This window comes from Bubalus bubalis, chromosome 16 (genome assembly GCF_019923935.1).
Source record: "Bubalus bubalis isolate 160015118507 breed Murrah chromosome 16, NDDB_SH_1, whole genome shotgun sequence".
Lineage (NCBI taxonomy): Eukaryota > Metazoa > Chordata > Mammalia > Artiodactyla > Bovidae > Bubalus > Bubalus bubalis.
This window is the reverse complement of record NC_059172.1, coordinates 59672828-59687582: the sequence shown is the minus strand read 5'-3', so window position 1 is coordinate 59687582 and position 14755 is coordinate 59672828. Positions and strand designations below refer to the sequence as shown.

Sequence of the window (14755 nt, the reverse complement as noted above, 5' to 3'; positions counted from 1 at the left end):
CCTAACAAACAAACACTGCAAAATTCTGTGTTCAATTAATTAGGTCTTAAATCCACAAGAGCAAAGCATTTCCAAGTTGGAGCTCAAGCCTTGTCTTCCAGGCAACATGGTGGCACTCTGTGTCCAGGGGGTGGGCAACCCTTCCCTTCATTTTATCCCTCCTCCTTGCTCCTGTTATTTAAAAAGTAAGACATTCAATGGCATACAGTGTAGGTTTTCATTATTTCATTTCGTTTTTGGAAATAGTATTTTCTAAAAGGACATAATTTATACAGTATTCAAAGCCATTATGTGTCATTTTACTCTGTTCTTATCCTGATTAATATCTATCCATCTTAGAAGAGGCACAGAGAGGCTTCCATAAAATTTCTTGCAGCAAAAGGGCCAGGGTTGAACTCAGTATCTTTAATACCAATCCTATCAGGTCAGATTTGCCTCCAAGGTAGTCTCATTTACCCAGGGTAGAGTACTTCTTAGTCTGAGGTCCATGGACCAGCTCAGGATGTCCTGCTGATAAACTAATGTTTATCACCGATAGTATAAGAAATCTTTTTACGTGGCAAAGGGAAGGAAATTCAAAAATAATAGTTGTATGCTTATTTTACTGTTTACTGGATAGAATACACCTAGCAAGTAAAACTCACAATTTTATAGGTATTTTTGCACAGGTCTTGGTTAGGTTAAAGTAATAAAATAAAATGAAAAATTCTAAATGAGATAAGGACACAGATGACCTGTGGATTTGCTAAAGCTTGTGATGAAATTGGCTCTCGAATAACTAAACTTAGTAAGATTGTATAGGATAAATAGATTCCTTATACTGGAAGCAAAACGTGGTGAATGTTCATCATTTCCAGCTCTATAGCTGGAAAAGGATTTAATTTTTAAAGGGGTCAATGATCCACAAAAGGTTAAGAACTGCTGATGCCAGGGTTTGGGCCAATTAAAAAAATAATGGTCTATTGTAAATAGTGCTGCAATGAAATAGATAACTAATAAAGACCTAATATATTGCACAGGGAACTCTACTCAATACTCTGTAATGGCCTATATGGGGAAAGAATCTAAAAAAGAGTGTGTATATATATATATATATGTATGTATGTATGTATGTAGGCTGATTCACTTTGGTATACGCCTGAAACTAATACAACATTGTAAATAAACAATTGCTGTTGTTGTTTTCCTTCAGTTGTGTCTGACTCTTGCTACCCGCTGGACTATAATCCTGCCAGGCTCCTCTGTCCATGGGATTTCCCAGGCAAGAATACCAGGGTTGCCATTTCCTTCTCCAGAGGACCTTCCTGACCCAGAGATCGAATCAGAGTCTCCTGCTTGATTCTTTACCACTGAGCCACCTGGGAAATCCATGAACTCCAATTAAAAAAAATAACAGTCTAATGTTACTCCTCACAGAGTATCTGGACTAATTCACCACCCAAGAAGACTGGCTACTGAATCTTATGCATTCATTCAAGTATCTCTTCTTTTCTCAAGCCATCCAGATATGGTGTGGCTTGTCTGTAGAGTAGGGGTGACCATGAGAGGAATGGAGTTGAACCCCCAACACCACTGGCCAGGGTATGAGAAAGCTCTAGCACACAATGACTGAATGCTTTAGGGATCTGAAGCACGAGGCTTCTTGTTATCCACAGCTGCTGGTGTTCAAGCAGAGTAAAGCTGGTAGGTAATGAAGTACAGAATTCTGATCATGTCTGAAGATGCTACTTAAGGAATTTCTGGCTGACTGGGCAGGTTTTTCAGTAGTGCTCTAGGAAGGCAGGTAAAGAACTGCCAGGTGACCTTCTTGAGAACAGAGCATCTTATTTAAGGTGCCAAACCAGACTATGAATTCCATTCAGATTAACGTAACACTTTGTAATTCTTAACCCTCTTTTACACAAAAAGACATGACATTTTCCCTCACATACATTCCAAGAAGCAGAATATCAAGGATAGCTGTTTGCATGGCTTATGCGGAGTAAAAGAATGCAGGCTCCCATAAAAAGGTGCCATGTTAGACCTAAAAAGGATCCAAAGACGTGTCTTCGATTTGAGGAAGGCATTATAGTCACTTTCCTGCAGTTAAGGGCTAGCAAGACTTTGTAAGATTGAAGTCAAATGGATTCAGATATGCAGCTTTATTCCTTTTCTTAGAAGGACAAATCTCACTTGAATCTTCAAAAGAAAAGGCTTTATAAAGATCATTAGCAAGTCTTCCAAGGGGTAGGAGGTGTAGTGCTTGAAATATTTTGCATTTGGGAGAGAGTATAATTTTTTAGGTGGGTGGGGCTATATTCTATTTAGAAGACGCCCTGGGAAAGTAAGAGTTTAGGGGTGGGAACTGGGTGAATAACTACTCAAGTCTCACAAAAGAGCTAATGCATTATTAAAGCTAATGGGCCCCTACAAGGAAAGTTAATGGATATTAAGTTTGCTTAAATGAATTACAAATTAACAAAGTCACAAGAAATCTACTATCTGCCAATTTAGGTAATATCTGATCGTTTCTGTTTTCCCATTATAGGGACATTACACCACAATAGTTTTAGTGATATAAAAATTATAAGCATGATGCCCATAATGAAGGTACATAATGAAGTAGATGAAATGAGTTAACAAGAAAAACCTGCATTATGTAATGTTAAATTGAGCCAGGCTCATAGGGTAGCTTGCAGTGGGATAGCCTGGTAGAAGCAACTTTTTATAATTTTTCCCATTCTCTGTTTTGCAACTTAAATAAATGATAAAAATTGTAGGGGGTGTGAATGATGGCCCCTCAAATATATACCCACTTCCTAACGTCTGGAACCTGTGACTGTGACCTTATTTGGAAGTGGGATCTTTGCAGATGTAATTAAGCTAAGGATATTGAATTGAGACTATTCTGGGTTATCTGGGTGGGCCCGAAGTCCAATAAGTGTCCTTATAAGAGACACACAGAGAAGAGAAGATGGCTAGATCAATATGCAGACAGAGACTGGAGTGATGTGGCCACAAGCCAAGGAACACCTGGAGTCACCAGAAGCTACAGAAGGAAAGGAAAGATCCTTTCCTAGAGCCTTTGGAGGGAGTCTGCCCTGCCAACACCTTTATTTCAGACTTCTGTCCTCTAGAACTGTGAGGGAATAAATGTCTGTCGTTTATTAAGCTGCTGAATTTGAGGTAATCTGTTATGGCAGGCCTAGAAGATTAATAAAATGATCATAGAGAGTAATGCTTTCCCTTTATTCAGTGCTCTGTCACTGTTATCCAATCAAACTCTTGTAACATTTCACTAAGCACACTCAAATACCACCTGGATCTGCAGAGGTCAAGTTACAGAAGCCTTTTGATAAAAAGTTGAGAAGTTGACTACTCAGCCACAACCTTAGTGCAAGAAGAACTGTGTGCAGAAAACACCTTATTCTTATCCACAAGTAGGAGAGTCCAGAGGAGAAGATGAGGAGACAGGTCTCAGAGAGGAGAGACCTCACTTATCATGATCCAGCTTTTATTGATGAAGCCATCAAAACTGTGGCACCCATCCCAAAGAGTTCCAATTTTAAACTCGTCAGTATAATTTAAGCTAAAATGGAAGAGAATGTGCAATTTAAAACAATATGCTGATGTTCATTGGGAATAAAATCCCTTCTATAAAAAAATCCAGCACTTATGATAGGGTTAATAAAGCCAGGGGGTGGAAATTACCCTAGATTTTGAAGTTGGCATAGAAATGATTACAGTCAATATTCACAAAATTTAATTAATTAAGTCATGCGCTAGAGCAGATTGGAAATATTTTCAAGTTTTACATTTGGGTTAAATGTAGCATTTTCAAAATCCTCATTGGCATTCTGTAATATGGCAGTGTTTCAGTAAAATAATCCTTTGATTATTTTTCTACCAAGACAACAAGATAAAAATTCTATCTAAACTATATAAAAACATATGTATTTAATAAGTGGCTTCTGAAGTGTTTTTTTTTTTTTTTTTAAACTGCTACTCTATATCCTCAGAATAAAATACTTGGGTAATGCTATGGTTTTAGTATTTGTGTCCCACCAAATCTTGTATGTTGAAATCCTGATCCCCAGTGTGATGGTAGAGCCTTGGGGAGATGATTAGGTCAGGAGGGTGGGACCCTCACGAGTGGGACTTATGCCCTTATGAAGGTGGTTCCAGGGAGATCTCTAGCCCTGCCACCATGCAAGGACATAGCCAGAAGGCACAAGCCAGGAACCAGGAAGAGGGATGTCACTGGGACGAGATCATGGTGCTAACTTGACCTTAGACTCCCCAGCCTCCAGAACTGGGAGCAATACATTTCTGTTGTTTATGAGCCACCAGCCTGTGGCTGCTTGTCACCGCAGCCAGAGGACTGGGACAGCTACTCACACTGTACTTCCAGGTACCGCTGGGTCTGCAGGTTTCCGGTGACAGCAGGGTGCTCCACCTGACAGATCACGGGAACCCCGTCATCCTCCTTGTGCACCTTCAGCATCAGCTGACTTGTCACAGTGTACATGTCTGACCACTCCTCCACCTCTGACTTGCCTGGGGAGCGGGGGTAGACAGGAAACATACCAGGAAACCAGAGCTGAGTCAATTTCACTCTTTTCTTAAATATCCCCCCCTCCCTCCGTGTGCCCACTATTACTATTTTAACAAACACACACAATGGAAGTCACTTGGGATAAGGGTAATCTGGGGGTACATAACTGATAAAAAGATAATTTCCTACTTTTCAGCCTCATGGGAAAGTATTTAAGATAAAATCACCTCCACATACTACTGACTATTATTTACATTTTTGGCTGTGCTGTGTCTTCATTTACGTGCCCCTGCTTTCTCCAGTGGTGGTGAGCAAGGGCTGCTCTCTCGTTGTGGTGTGTGGGCTTCTCGTTGTGGAGCACAGGCTCTAGAGTGCTGACTCAGTAGTCGTGGTGTGTGGGCTCAGTTGCCCCACAGCATGTGGGATCTTTCCAGGGCTTGACCAGAGATTGAACCAGTGTCCCTTGCATTGCAAGGTGGATTCTTATCTACTGGGCCACCAGGGAAGCCTACTATTTACTGTTTTTATTTAAATACATGCTGCTTCTATCTTAAAAATCTCCCACAAAAAGGCAGCTGCAAGTTGACCCATTTTGACATCTGACTGCTCAAGGCATTTGGGAGGAGGAAAAGAGAAGCACTTCTTTTCCCTGACAACCATCTGAACTTAGCATAGCTACTAGGCTGTCGTGCAGTTTAAAAATTCCAGGACATCATCCACATCCTTAAGTAATTCAATTGGAGTAGAGATATAAACAACCCCCTTCACCCACCCCCATCAGCAACAATTAAGAGGGAAAGTAGCTAGATGGATTGGCATAATTGAAACTGTAATTGAAATGTTTAAACTCGGAGACTTTTGGAAGAACACAACAAGTGCAGTGGCAGTGGGCAGAGCAAAGTGAGATATAGGCTTCAGGCCAGAAGCGGGCCACGTCCAAGAACACCCGAAAAAGGAGGGAAGAGGCTTCCGGATCGGATGAATAGGCCAAGGAGGCCCTTTTCCTGAACTCAGCACTCCCTGGGACATGGCGCACCATTAACTTTCTTTTAATGTTTTGTACTTATCGGTACACATTTAATGGCTCAGTTCACTTAGACAGAAAAGCAGAGGGGAAATGAGAAACGCCTTCCTTCCAAAAACCATACCTAGGAAACAGGAGATTAAAACAGAGCAAGCTTTTTGAAACTTAAGCCGTTATATATAGATTTTTCTGTTTCTAGATATAGATTTTTATATCCCCTTTCTAAAAGGACTTCTTTTCTTCCTGGTACTCTTTATTTATTTAACAAGCACATAGAGAGCACTTTACCTCAGCTTAGACATCAGCTCTGTGTTTTACAAATATTCACTCATTTCATCTTTATAAGAATAACACAAGGTATGTAAACATTACTATCTCCACTGTAGAGGAAACTGAGGCACACAGCAAGCATTTCTGTCAAATGACCAGGCAGGGGTGTTCAGCTGCTGAGTCCTCTGTTCTGGGTACTACTTGCAAGACAATCTTTTGCAAAGAAAGGAATCAGAATGCAGACATGCATGAGAAACTTAGGATAACTGACCAAAAAAAAAAGGATCAAGAGGGGACTAGCTGTATCCTTCAGCCAATGCAGTGCCTCAGAGGGCAGGTATCCAAGGATCCAGGAAGCAGATCTGGATGGCCCAGTGCCGAGGGAGAGACAACGGAAGCAGGGTTAATGGAGCCGCCTCTGTTGCCAGCACAAAATCAGAACCTTGCAGAAGAACCGGATGCTGACATGGGCAAGTCAATTACAGATTTCATAAGAACAGTGGTGCCTCCAAGTTTACAGTTAAGATAAATTCTTCATCCACTTAGCATAACCACCGTTGCCGGAAAGGAGGTTGTCAAAACAGCCAACAGATATTAGAATGACTTGGTATTCGCTATGGCCAAAACTGCTATGCATTTTTTTCCCCCAATGTACAACACAAGTTTGGGGTCCTGATCTACTCTGGGTCATAGGGAAAAAGCAAGGAGAACTAAGGGTACAGTCAGGGCCAGTCTGATTTCAGAGGGTAACTCAGTGATTCTAACTGGTCTACAGAGCTCTGTTGGATTGGCCAGAAAGTTTGTTTGGATTTTCCCATAACATCTCATTCACAGATAACCTCAAATGAACTTCATGGCCAACCAATAGTTTATGGGTCTGGTTCTCTCTAAGCCTTTCAGTAAGCAACTAGCAACGTAGATGCTTACTATCACCAAGCATCATATCACCGTGAACCCTCAAAACAACAGAATAAGGATATGAATAGAACAATAAAATGCCCTTACACTCTGGCCTCAGACACACTTAGTAACTGATGACAAACCATACATAGGTGAGTATTTTTGTTTTGGGGTGTGTTTTGTGTTTGCTTTTAAGTCCACAAAGATGTACTCCTTCTGGGACCAAGTGGGGACTGGCTTCCTCAGTCCTGGGCAATCCACACCTTACCTTTGAGCTCCTTGTTCCCTTTGAACCACCGGATGGTCGTGGCTGGTTTGCTGGCCATGGCGGTGCAGTTGACTTCAATCTCCTCACCTTCCACCGCAGTGTCTTTCTGGATGTCGATCATCAGATTACGTGGTGGGACTACAAATTAAACATATCCTTTTTAAACACAGAATCTATTTCTGGGCATATTCTTCTATTTATTAGAAATTAGGACCATTGCTCTTAAGAAAAAGAGATAAATAATTCTTGCTGGGAATTTAAAACGACTGCCACTGCAGGGAACAGAAGAAAGACAAAGTCATCATCAAATAAAGTTACGTAAAATCGCTTAAGTTAGAATTTGTGTCTAAAGTTATCTGATAAAATGACGAGTCTTCTACTCCTAAGTTATGCGTGACCAAGCTATAACAATATAGGCACTAGTGAAAGTGTTAGTCACTCAGTTGTGTCTGACTCTTTGTGACCCATGGACTGTATAGCCCCCCAGGCTCCCCTGTCCATGGAATTCTCCAGGCAAGAATACTGGAGTGAGTAGCCATTCCCTTCTTCAGGGCATCTTCCTGACCCAGGAATCAAACCCAGGTCTCCAAACCATCTAAGCTACCAGGGAAGCCTCTATAGACACTTGGTTAGTTATCAATCAGTCATTAGAAAATTGACCAGGGGAAGTAGATTAAAAAAATAAGAGGAAATCACACTACTGACATCCTCTTTATCTGGAAGTCTCTGAAAAAAATATTTCTCCTTGAATTCAACCCTTAGATTTCACTCTTCATATGAAAGATTCTGCAGTCAACCAGCAAAGATCTAAAACAAGGAGTCCCTTAAAAGAATCATTCACCATAGACATCCATAGAAAAACTGTGCCTCATAACCAGTTACATTCAATTAAAATTATTCATAAAATCCAGAATATGATCATGACCTCTGATGGGTGGTGTAGTAATAAAATCTGTTAGCTATGAAGATGCAGTAATATAGGAAATGCCAGTTAATTTGCAATGATTTTCCATATGCTGAAAGCCAAAGCTCCAGATTTTGGAAAACCAAAGGTGAAAAGGATTATTGAGTTTGTAAGTAAATTTCATCTTCAGAATGAAAACCACCCTTCTCTAAGCCTATTAAACATATATGTAATAAAATGATTAGAACAAAATATTGGAGCTTAAAAGGCTGAATGAAGTATGCAGGATGATGGTGATGATGAAGAAAGCATGTTTTCTTTTCTGAAAGTGAGGTGACAGGGAAGCTTCACATACGGTGCAACCTTACCTTACAACTGAGCTTCTAGAGATAAAAATCAGTGAGAATACTGTATTCAGCAGATTGAATCTAAGAATCTGTGCCCTGACCACCATGAATAAGCTAAGATGGTTCTAAGACTTATGATTAATAAGTTCCTCAACTCCGAAGAGAAACAAGAAATTAAATATGTATAAACATGCCATCCTGATGATCAAGTTGAATAATACATCTCTGATACAGCTTCAATAAATTATGGGATTAAACTGTGTATTTGGGATTTCCAACTGTTCTAGTCCAATGTGAAAATTCTACCCACAGGAAGAATTTTATACTGAATTGAAGCAGTTGAAAATTTCTATCGAGAATGATGGAAAAGGAAAAGGAAAATGATTTGTTGTATATGTTTCTCAGCAAGATAGATGGGGGGGGGGCGGGAGGGAATATAACCATCAGAGCAAAAGCAAGCCTCTTCTTTGTTCTCTTTGTAACAGGAAACTAACACAGTTGCTCAACTGGATGTGTTGCTAAAGTGACATTGCCCCAGTGAGTAGTTAAACATGGCCAAGAACTACCCTAGTTTACATTTTAAGAAAAAATAAGCATAAAGAGACACAGTCAAAGATCCAATTTGGAGCTGCATGTCTGCCAGTATTCTAAGGGACAGAAGGTGAATGGGATGGCCTCAGCTAGTTATTTCCTCAATGCACTTTAGTCTTCCTAGATGACAATCAGGTGGGTTATAGATTTTCATTACACGTACCTAGATGGTTGATATGGAGTACACAAGAGATGTATTGAGAGACTAGATGTGTAGGGCCAACAAATACTACTAAATTCTGAGTGAAGTATAATGGGAATATTGAAAAAAATGTTATTGTTAGAGCAAATGTCAGACAAAAAGATTGTCTGAGACTAAAGAAAATAAGGTCTCAGTGAGCTGTGAGGAAGAGAATAAGAGGCTTAGACAAAAAGGGACTAAGTAAGGAGTAAAAGAGTTAGAAATGTCTTCTCAACAAATGTAGGGATGAAAGTCAAACAGTATTAATTCTTTTCAAGGTCCAGGCAGAAATAAAACAGAGGGCTGAAAACAATTCCAGTGTGCATGGATAACTTTGGGGAAAACACCTAGACAGTCATTCTGGTAATCTTCCCGAGGGGAACAGATCCAGGAGTTGTTGAAAGGTTCCAGCAAGTATCAACCATCGGGTCTTGATGGCATTAATGTTCAAACACAGTGTTGGTCAGGTATCTGTTTTCTCTGTGTTCCTGGGTATCTTCCCATCATCTTCTTTTTCGTGATCCCGAAGGCTCCTCCTCACAGGCTCCTTCTAACCACCACTGACAATTCACCTTCAGCGGTGTTTCTTAGTGAAAGCAGGACTTAATTCTCTCCATCAGCTGGAGATCGGCACAAGGATGAGTGTGTGGTCTTTCCCATTACCAGTAACGTCCAGGGACTCAAAGTAAGGACGTGGCGAGGGGCAGGTATAAATCAGGGCTTCCCTGGTGGCTCAGTGGTAGAGAATCTGCCTGCCAGTGCAGGAGACATGGGTTCAGTCCCTGAGTCAGGAGGATCCCCTGGAGGAGGAAATGGCAACCCACTCCAGTATTCTTGCCTGGGAAATCCCATGGACAAGAGGAGCCCAGCAGGCTGCAGTTCATGGGGTCACACAAGGAATCAGACATGACTTAGTGACTAAATTACAACAAAAACATATAAATTAGGCCAGAGGAAAATTTACCAATGTCTCTTAGATTTTGTTTAGGGGCTGAGAGCGTGACTGGCAGCATCCTTATCTGGATCACCCATTGTTTGGTATTACTTCCTCTACTGCAGCAGGTACAATCTACAGTTCCCTAACCCTTCCTGGGAATTCCTGTACCAATGCTAGCTGCTTCTGCAAAGTTGACATCACCTTTTCCTTGACAGGTGAAGTAAACATGTGGAAAACTTCAAAAGTATTGGAAAATATGACCAGTGTAGAAAAACAAAGGACTTGTTTATTGTTGAGAAGAGTGTCCTGAGAAACGGCTGAATGACTGTTTCCAAGTCCATAAACAGTTTTCTCAAGATTGTGAGCAGTATTTCTGACTTTTACTAAGTTCAGAAGAATAAACAGTCAAGTATAGTAGGGGTTGTTTGGTATACAAATACAAAACAAAATCCAATAATGTGAGTCAGAATGGTTCATTGATATCAGTTATGAAGTTGACTTCTTTCAGATTTTTTTAAAGCAAGAAAGCGTTAGAAAATATGAGGTGATTTAAATGTATCTTTTGGGGGGAAAAGGGGGTTTGGACAAGAAAATCTTAAAGTTTATTTTGGTCTATTCATTCTCCCCTGTTTTCCCTTTAACTTCATAATGTCTATTCAAATATGAAAGAGGTTAGTAAAGTATAAAAATCCATTTATAAGGAAAAATGAATTAAAACTGCTACTAACCAGAGAATACACTTATACATGGTACACCAAACAGACACATTTAGTAAAAACTGCAGCCATTAATGAAAATAACCAAAGATGTATGTAAGGAGATGCATAGAGATGGAAGTAAAAATACAAGTCACAGAGAGGGAAATACTAGAAAATAGCAGACAAATGCCGAGGTTCTTCTTAGCTAACCTCAAATCTATGGGTGCTAATTATAAACATTACACCTACAACATAAAAAAAAAATCAGCAATATCAAGATGAGCCACATTAATTACAACAAAGAGGAGCCTTAAAGCTGATCAGTAAGTGGAATCTCACTTTAAGACCCTTTAAAATAATTAGATTCTCCTGTTCCTGGAATCTTAAGAATGAACACTAATCTTAGAAGGACAGGATTGTAATAATATTAGTGATTATTATCAGTAACTATATTAATCATAAAGCAGTATATTCTCTCTTCTTCATCTCCTCTTATGAACAGTACTATGAAGACAGTCCTACACTACAATGCCTTTGGATTCTCAGGTGGCTCAGCAGTAAAGAATCCGCCTGCCAAACAGGAGACACGGGTTCAATCCCTGAGTTGGGAGGACACCCTGGAGAAGGAATTGGTGGCTCCAGTATTCTTGCCTGGGAAATCCCACTGACAGAGGAGCCTGGTGGGTTACAGTCCATGGAATTCCAAGAGTCAGACATGACTAAGCAACAACACTATGATCTGGAGACAGGAACAAACTCATCACAAGTGGAGGGAGTGGATAAATATCCTAAAAGGCACCAAAATGCATGTAAAATATCATAGGAGAGTTTTAAGTTTTTACAGGGGTAAGATAATAAACATAATAGTAACTAACAAATCCCCATCTCTATGTCTTATAATTATGCTGAAAGCTTCAAGTGACTAATAAAGATGCGTGTACTAAAATGAGCATCTTCAACCGATCAAGAAGTTTGACAGCTGTGTAAGTACATATGGGGTCCTTTTCAGAGAACCACAGATAGAAATGAAGATGATGCTAATAGATCATTCTTCATTCATTATAATATCTGAAAATGCTAAACCTTAGAAGGAAGCTTTGAATACACGAGTATCAGTGGAAATTGTCAGATTTTGGAATATGAAAGACTCAAGCACTGATGATAACAATTTGACTCCATCAAGGAATCCTAGAATAAATTCAATGGAAGGAATATTAAATGAATGCATTATGTATGCAAAAGGGGCATCTACCAGTATTGCCTTCAAGTACCTTTAAGTTAATGCTTCTAAACAATACAAGCAAGAAACCTATTACTTCTAGGATAAACAGACCTCCAAAAGGATTACAGACATGAAGTGAAGTGAAGTGAAGTCGCTCAGTCGTGTCCGACTCTTTGCTACTCCATGGACTGTAGCCTACCAGGCTTCTCAGTCCATGGGATTTTCCAGGCAATAGTAATGGAGTGGTAATAGTAATTACAGACATAACGCCTCTCAAAAGTCTAGTGCTGGGTGTATTCAGTCCAACTGGACCAACCCAGTGGGTCTGAGAACAAATGTACCAAGTACTGAAAACTGACAGGCAGGAACTGTTTGCCAAAGACCAGATACACTCCTGCAAACAAAATACGTTACCTTCAGAGGGAAAATCTTGAAACAGCAACGTTCAGGATTTTATTGAAAACAACCTAGACTAGAAGCCCCAGAGCTATGAGCCAGAAGAGTAAGGTCTGTTTCAAACTCTAAAATTCTTGATTCTCATCATGTGCTTTGTCCTGGGCAAGATGGCTAATATCTATTGTTATCTCTTTCTTTGAAATAAAGACATTCATACTTAAAGGTATATGAAACAAAACATTCTGAAAATTCAAAATGCCTTAAGTATATTTCATCTAGTTTTCTTTTGTGGGCATGCCATAGACAATGGTGGGTCAAAGGGAACATGGTCAATTTGAAGGTTAGGCAGCTAATGACCTACTCCAAAATCACTGCAGATGGTGGCTGCAGCCATGAAATTAAAAGACACTTACTCCTTGGAAGAAAAGTTATGACCAACCTAGATAGCATATTGAAAAGCAGAGACATTACTTTGCCAACAAAGGTCCATCTAGTCAAGGCTATGGTTTTTCCAGTGGTCATGTATGGATGTGAGAGTTGGACTGTGAAGAAAGCTGAGTGCCAAAGAATTGATGCTTTTGAACTGTGGTGTTGGAGAAGACTCTTGAGAGTCCCTTGGACTGCATGGAGATCCAACCGGTCCATTCTAAAGGAGATCAGCCCTGGGTGTTCTTTGGAAGGACTGATGCTAAAGCTGAAACTCCAATACTTTGGCCACCTTATGCGAAGAGTTGACTCATTGGAAAAGACTCTGATGCTGGGAGGGATTGGGGGCAGGGGGAGAAGGGGACGACAGAGGATGAGATGGCTGGATGGCACCACTGACTCGATGGACGTGAGTCTGAGTGAACTCCGGGAGTTGGTGATGGACAGGGAGGCCTGGCGTGCTGCAATTCATGGGGTTGCAAAGAGTTGGACACGACTGAGCTACGGAACTGAACTGAACTGACTTACTCCAATAAGCAAACAAAGACATCTACTGAAAACTTTTGGTGCATCTGCCAAATACCAAAACAGTCATCCCAGCCAAACCTTCCACACTTACTATTTCTGTCCGTCTAAAAGGGATCAAAGGTGCAATTAAAGATAAATATATATACACCATCAAACACAGACCACGGAGGAAGCAGAATGGCTGGACATAAAACCCGACTTTCTAAAATCAGTGTTCCTCTTATCAATAACATATATGTAAGCATTAGGGATACGTTTTAGTTCAATGAATTAAAAAAATGTTCCCTATTACAGCTGTGTTTAAATAAAGCAATGAGGCAGCAGCTTAATACGTACATCCATAAATACATATATGTTCACACACACTAAGCAAAAACGTCCTTCATATTTATCTTTCCCCTTTAATCTTCATATCATTACACTGAAAAGCTGCAGTCTGCTGCCTCAAATAGACTTTGATTCATCATCTTCCCAAAGGTGTAAATCAGAGATCTTACCTCTTGTTATATGTACATCCTTGAAAACTCAGTTTCAAAAACAGCTGGTGTTATGTACTGGAGCATATATTTGTCTAAAAGGTGACTAATTCAGACCACCTTTACCCCAGGAATATCTGCTCATTCTGTCAAAACACACACATGGAAACCTGGCTACCGGGATTCTGCTTTAAGTCACAACCTAGTGATCATACATGAAGATGGGGTCCCCAGTCTCAGGGCCGTGGACTGGTACGTCCTGTCAGATCAGTGGCAGCATTAGATTAGAAATAAAGTGCACAATAAATGCGATGTGCTTGAATCATCCCCAAACCATCCCCCTCCACCCTCAGTTCATGGAAAAATTGTCTTCTTCGAAATCAGTCCCTGGTGCCAAAAAGGCTGGGGGCCATTGAATGAAGACACTCAACTTGTTAGAGGAAGAAGTGTACCCGACAACGAGTCCACAGTCCTTGCTTAGTATCAGCCTTCTCTCCCTAGAAGCTCTTCATTCCTTTATGTCCAATGGTTGCAATTTGTGGCAAAGTATGTGTTCATGGGGTATGATTTTTACAGCATCATCTTGAGTATGAGCAATAAACAAGGCAATAAGTCAAGCCGAAGAAAAGGAGATCAACAATATTAAATGAGATGTAACTCAGAAGGAAAAATCATTAAGCGGATTTCATCACAGAGCTCTGCCACAGGGTGCAGATGTAGGAGCCCATCACCCCCTCTTCTGCACAGAAGGAAAAAAAAATTCTGGAAGTTAGAAGCAATGACATTGCATGTGGTGAGTGATTCATTTGAGGGCTCTAAATTCTCTTGATCTCTGCTTCTGAAGCTTGAGGGTTGAAACCCAAGAGCAGGTGGAATCTATAAAGCCTGCTGATTGCCATTCCTTAGAGTGTTTGGTAAAATAGGCTATTTTTAAAATTCAGCAAGATGGGCGGTGAGTCTTCCTAAAACAGTAAAATTTACCATTAACCTTTTCCTAGCTGCTGGAAGCCACCTGGCAGTAAGCGCGAGCCCTCTCATCTGCGAGGACAAGCC

General features: G+C 40.4%; 1 protein-coding gene across 13 annotated transcripts in view; it reads right to left on the bottom strand.

Annotated features, from left to right (window-relative positions):
- CADM1 (cell adhesion molecule 1) overlaps positions 1-14755 on the bottom strand; it is a 362986-nt gene that overhangs the window by 52513 nt on the left and 295718 nt on the right. For all 13 annotated transcript variants that reach the window (XM_006079236.4, XM_025266853.3, XM_025266856.3 and 10 more), the window contains exons 4-5: positions 6997-7134; positions 4378-4536 (exon numbers count right to left, since the gene is read on the bottom strand). In XM_006079236.4, coding sequence (XP_006079298.3) covers positions 4378-4536; positions 6997-7134 — 297 coding nt within the window. The remainder of the gene's footprint in view (positions 1-4377; positions 4537-6996; positions 7135-14755) is intronic.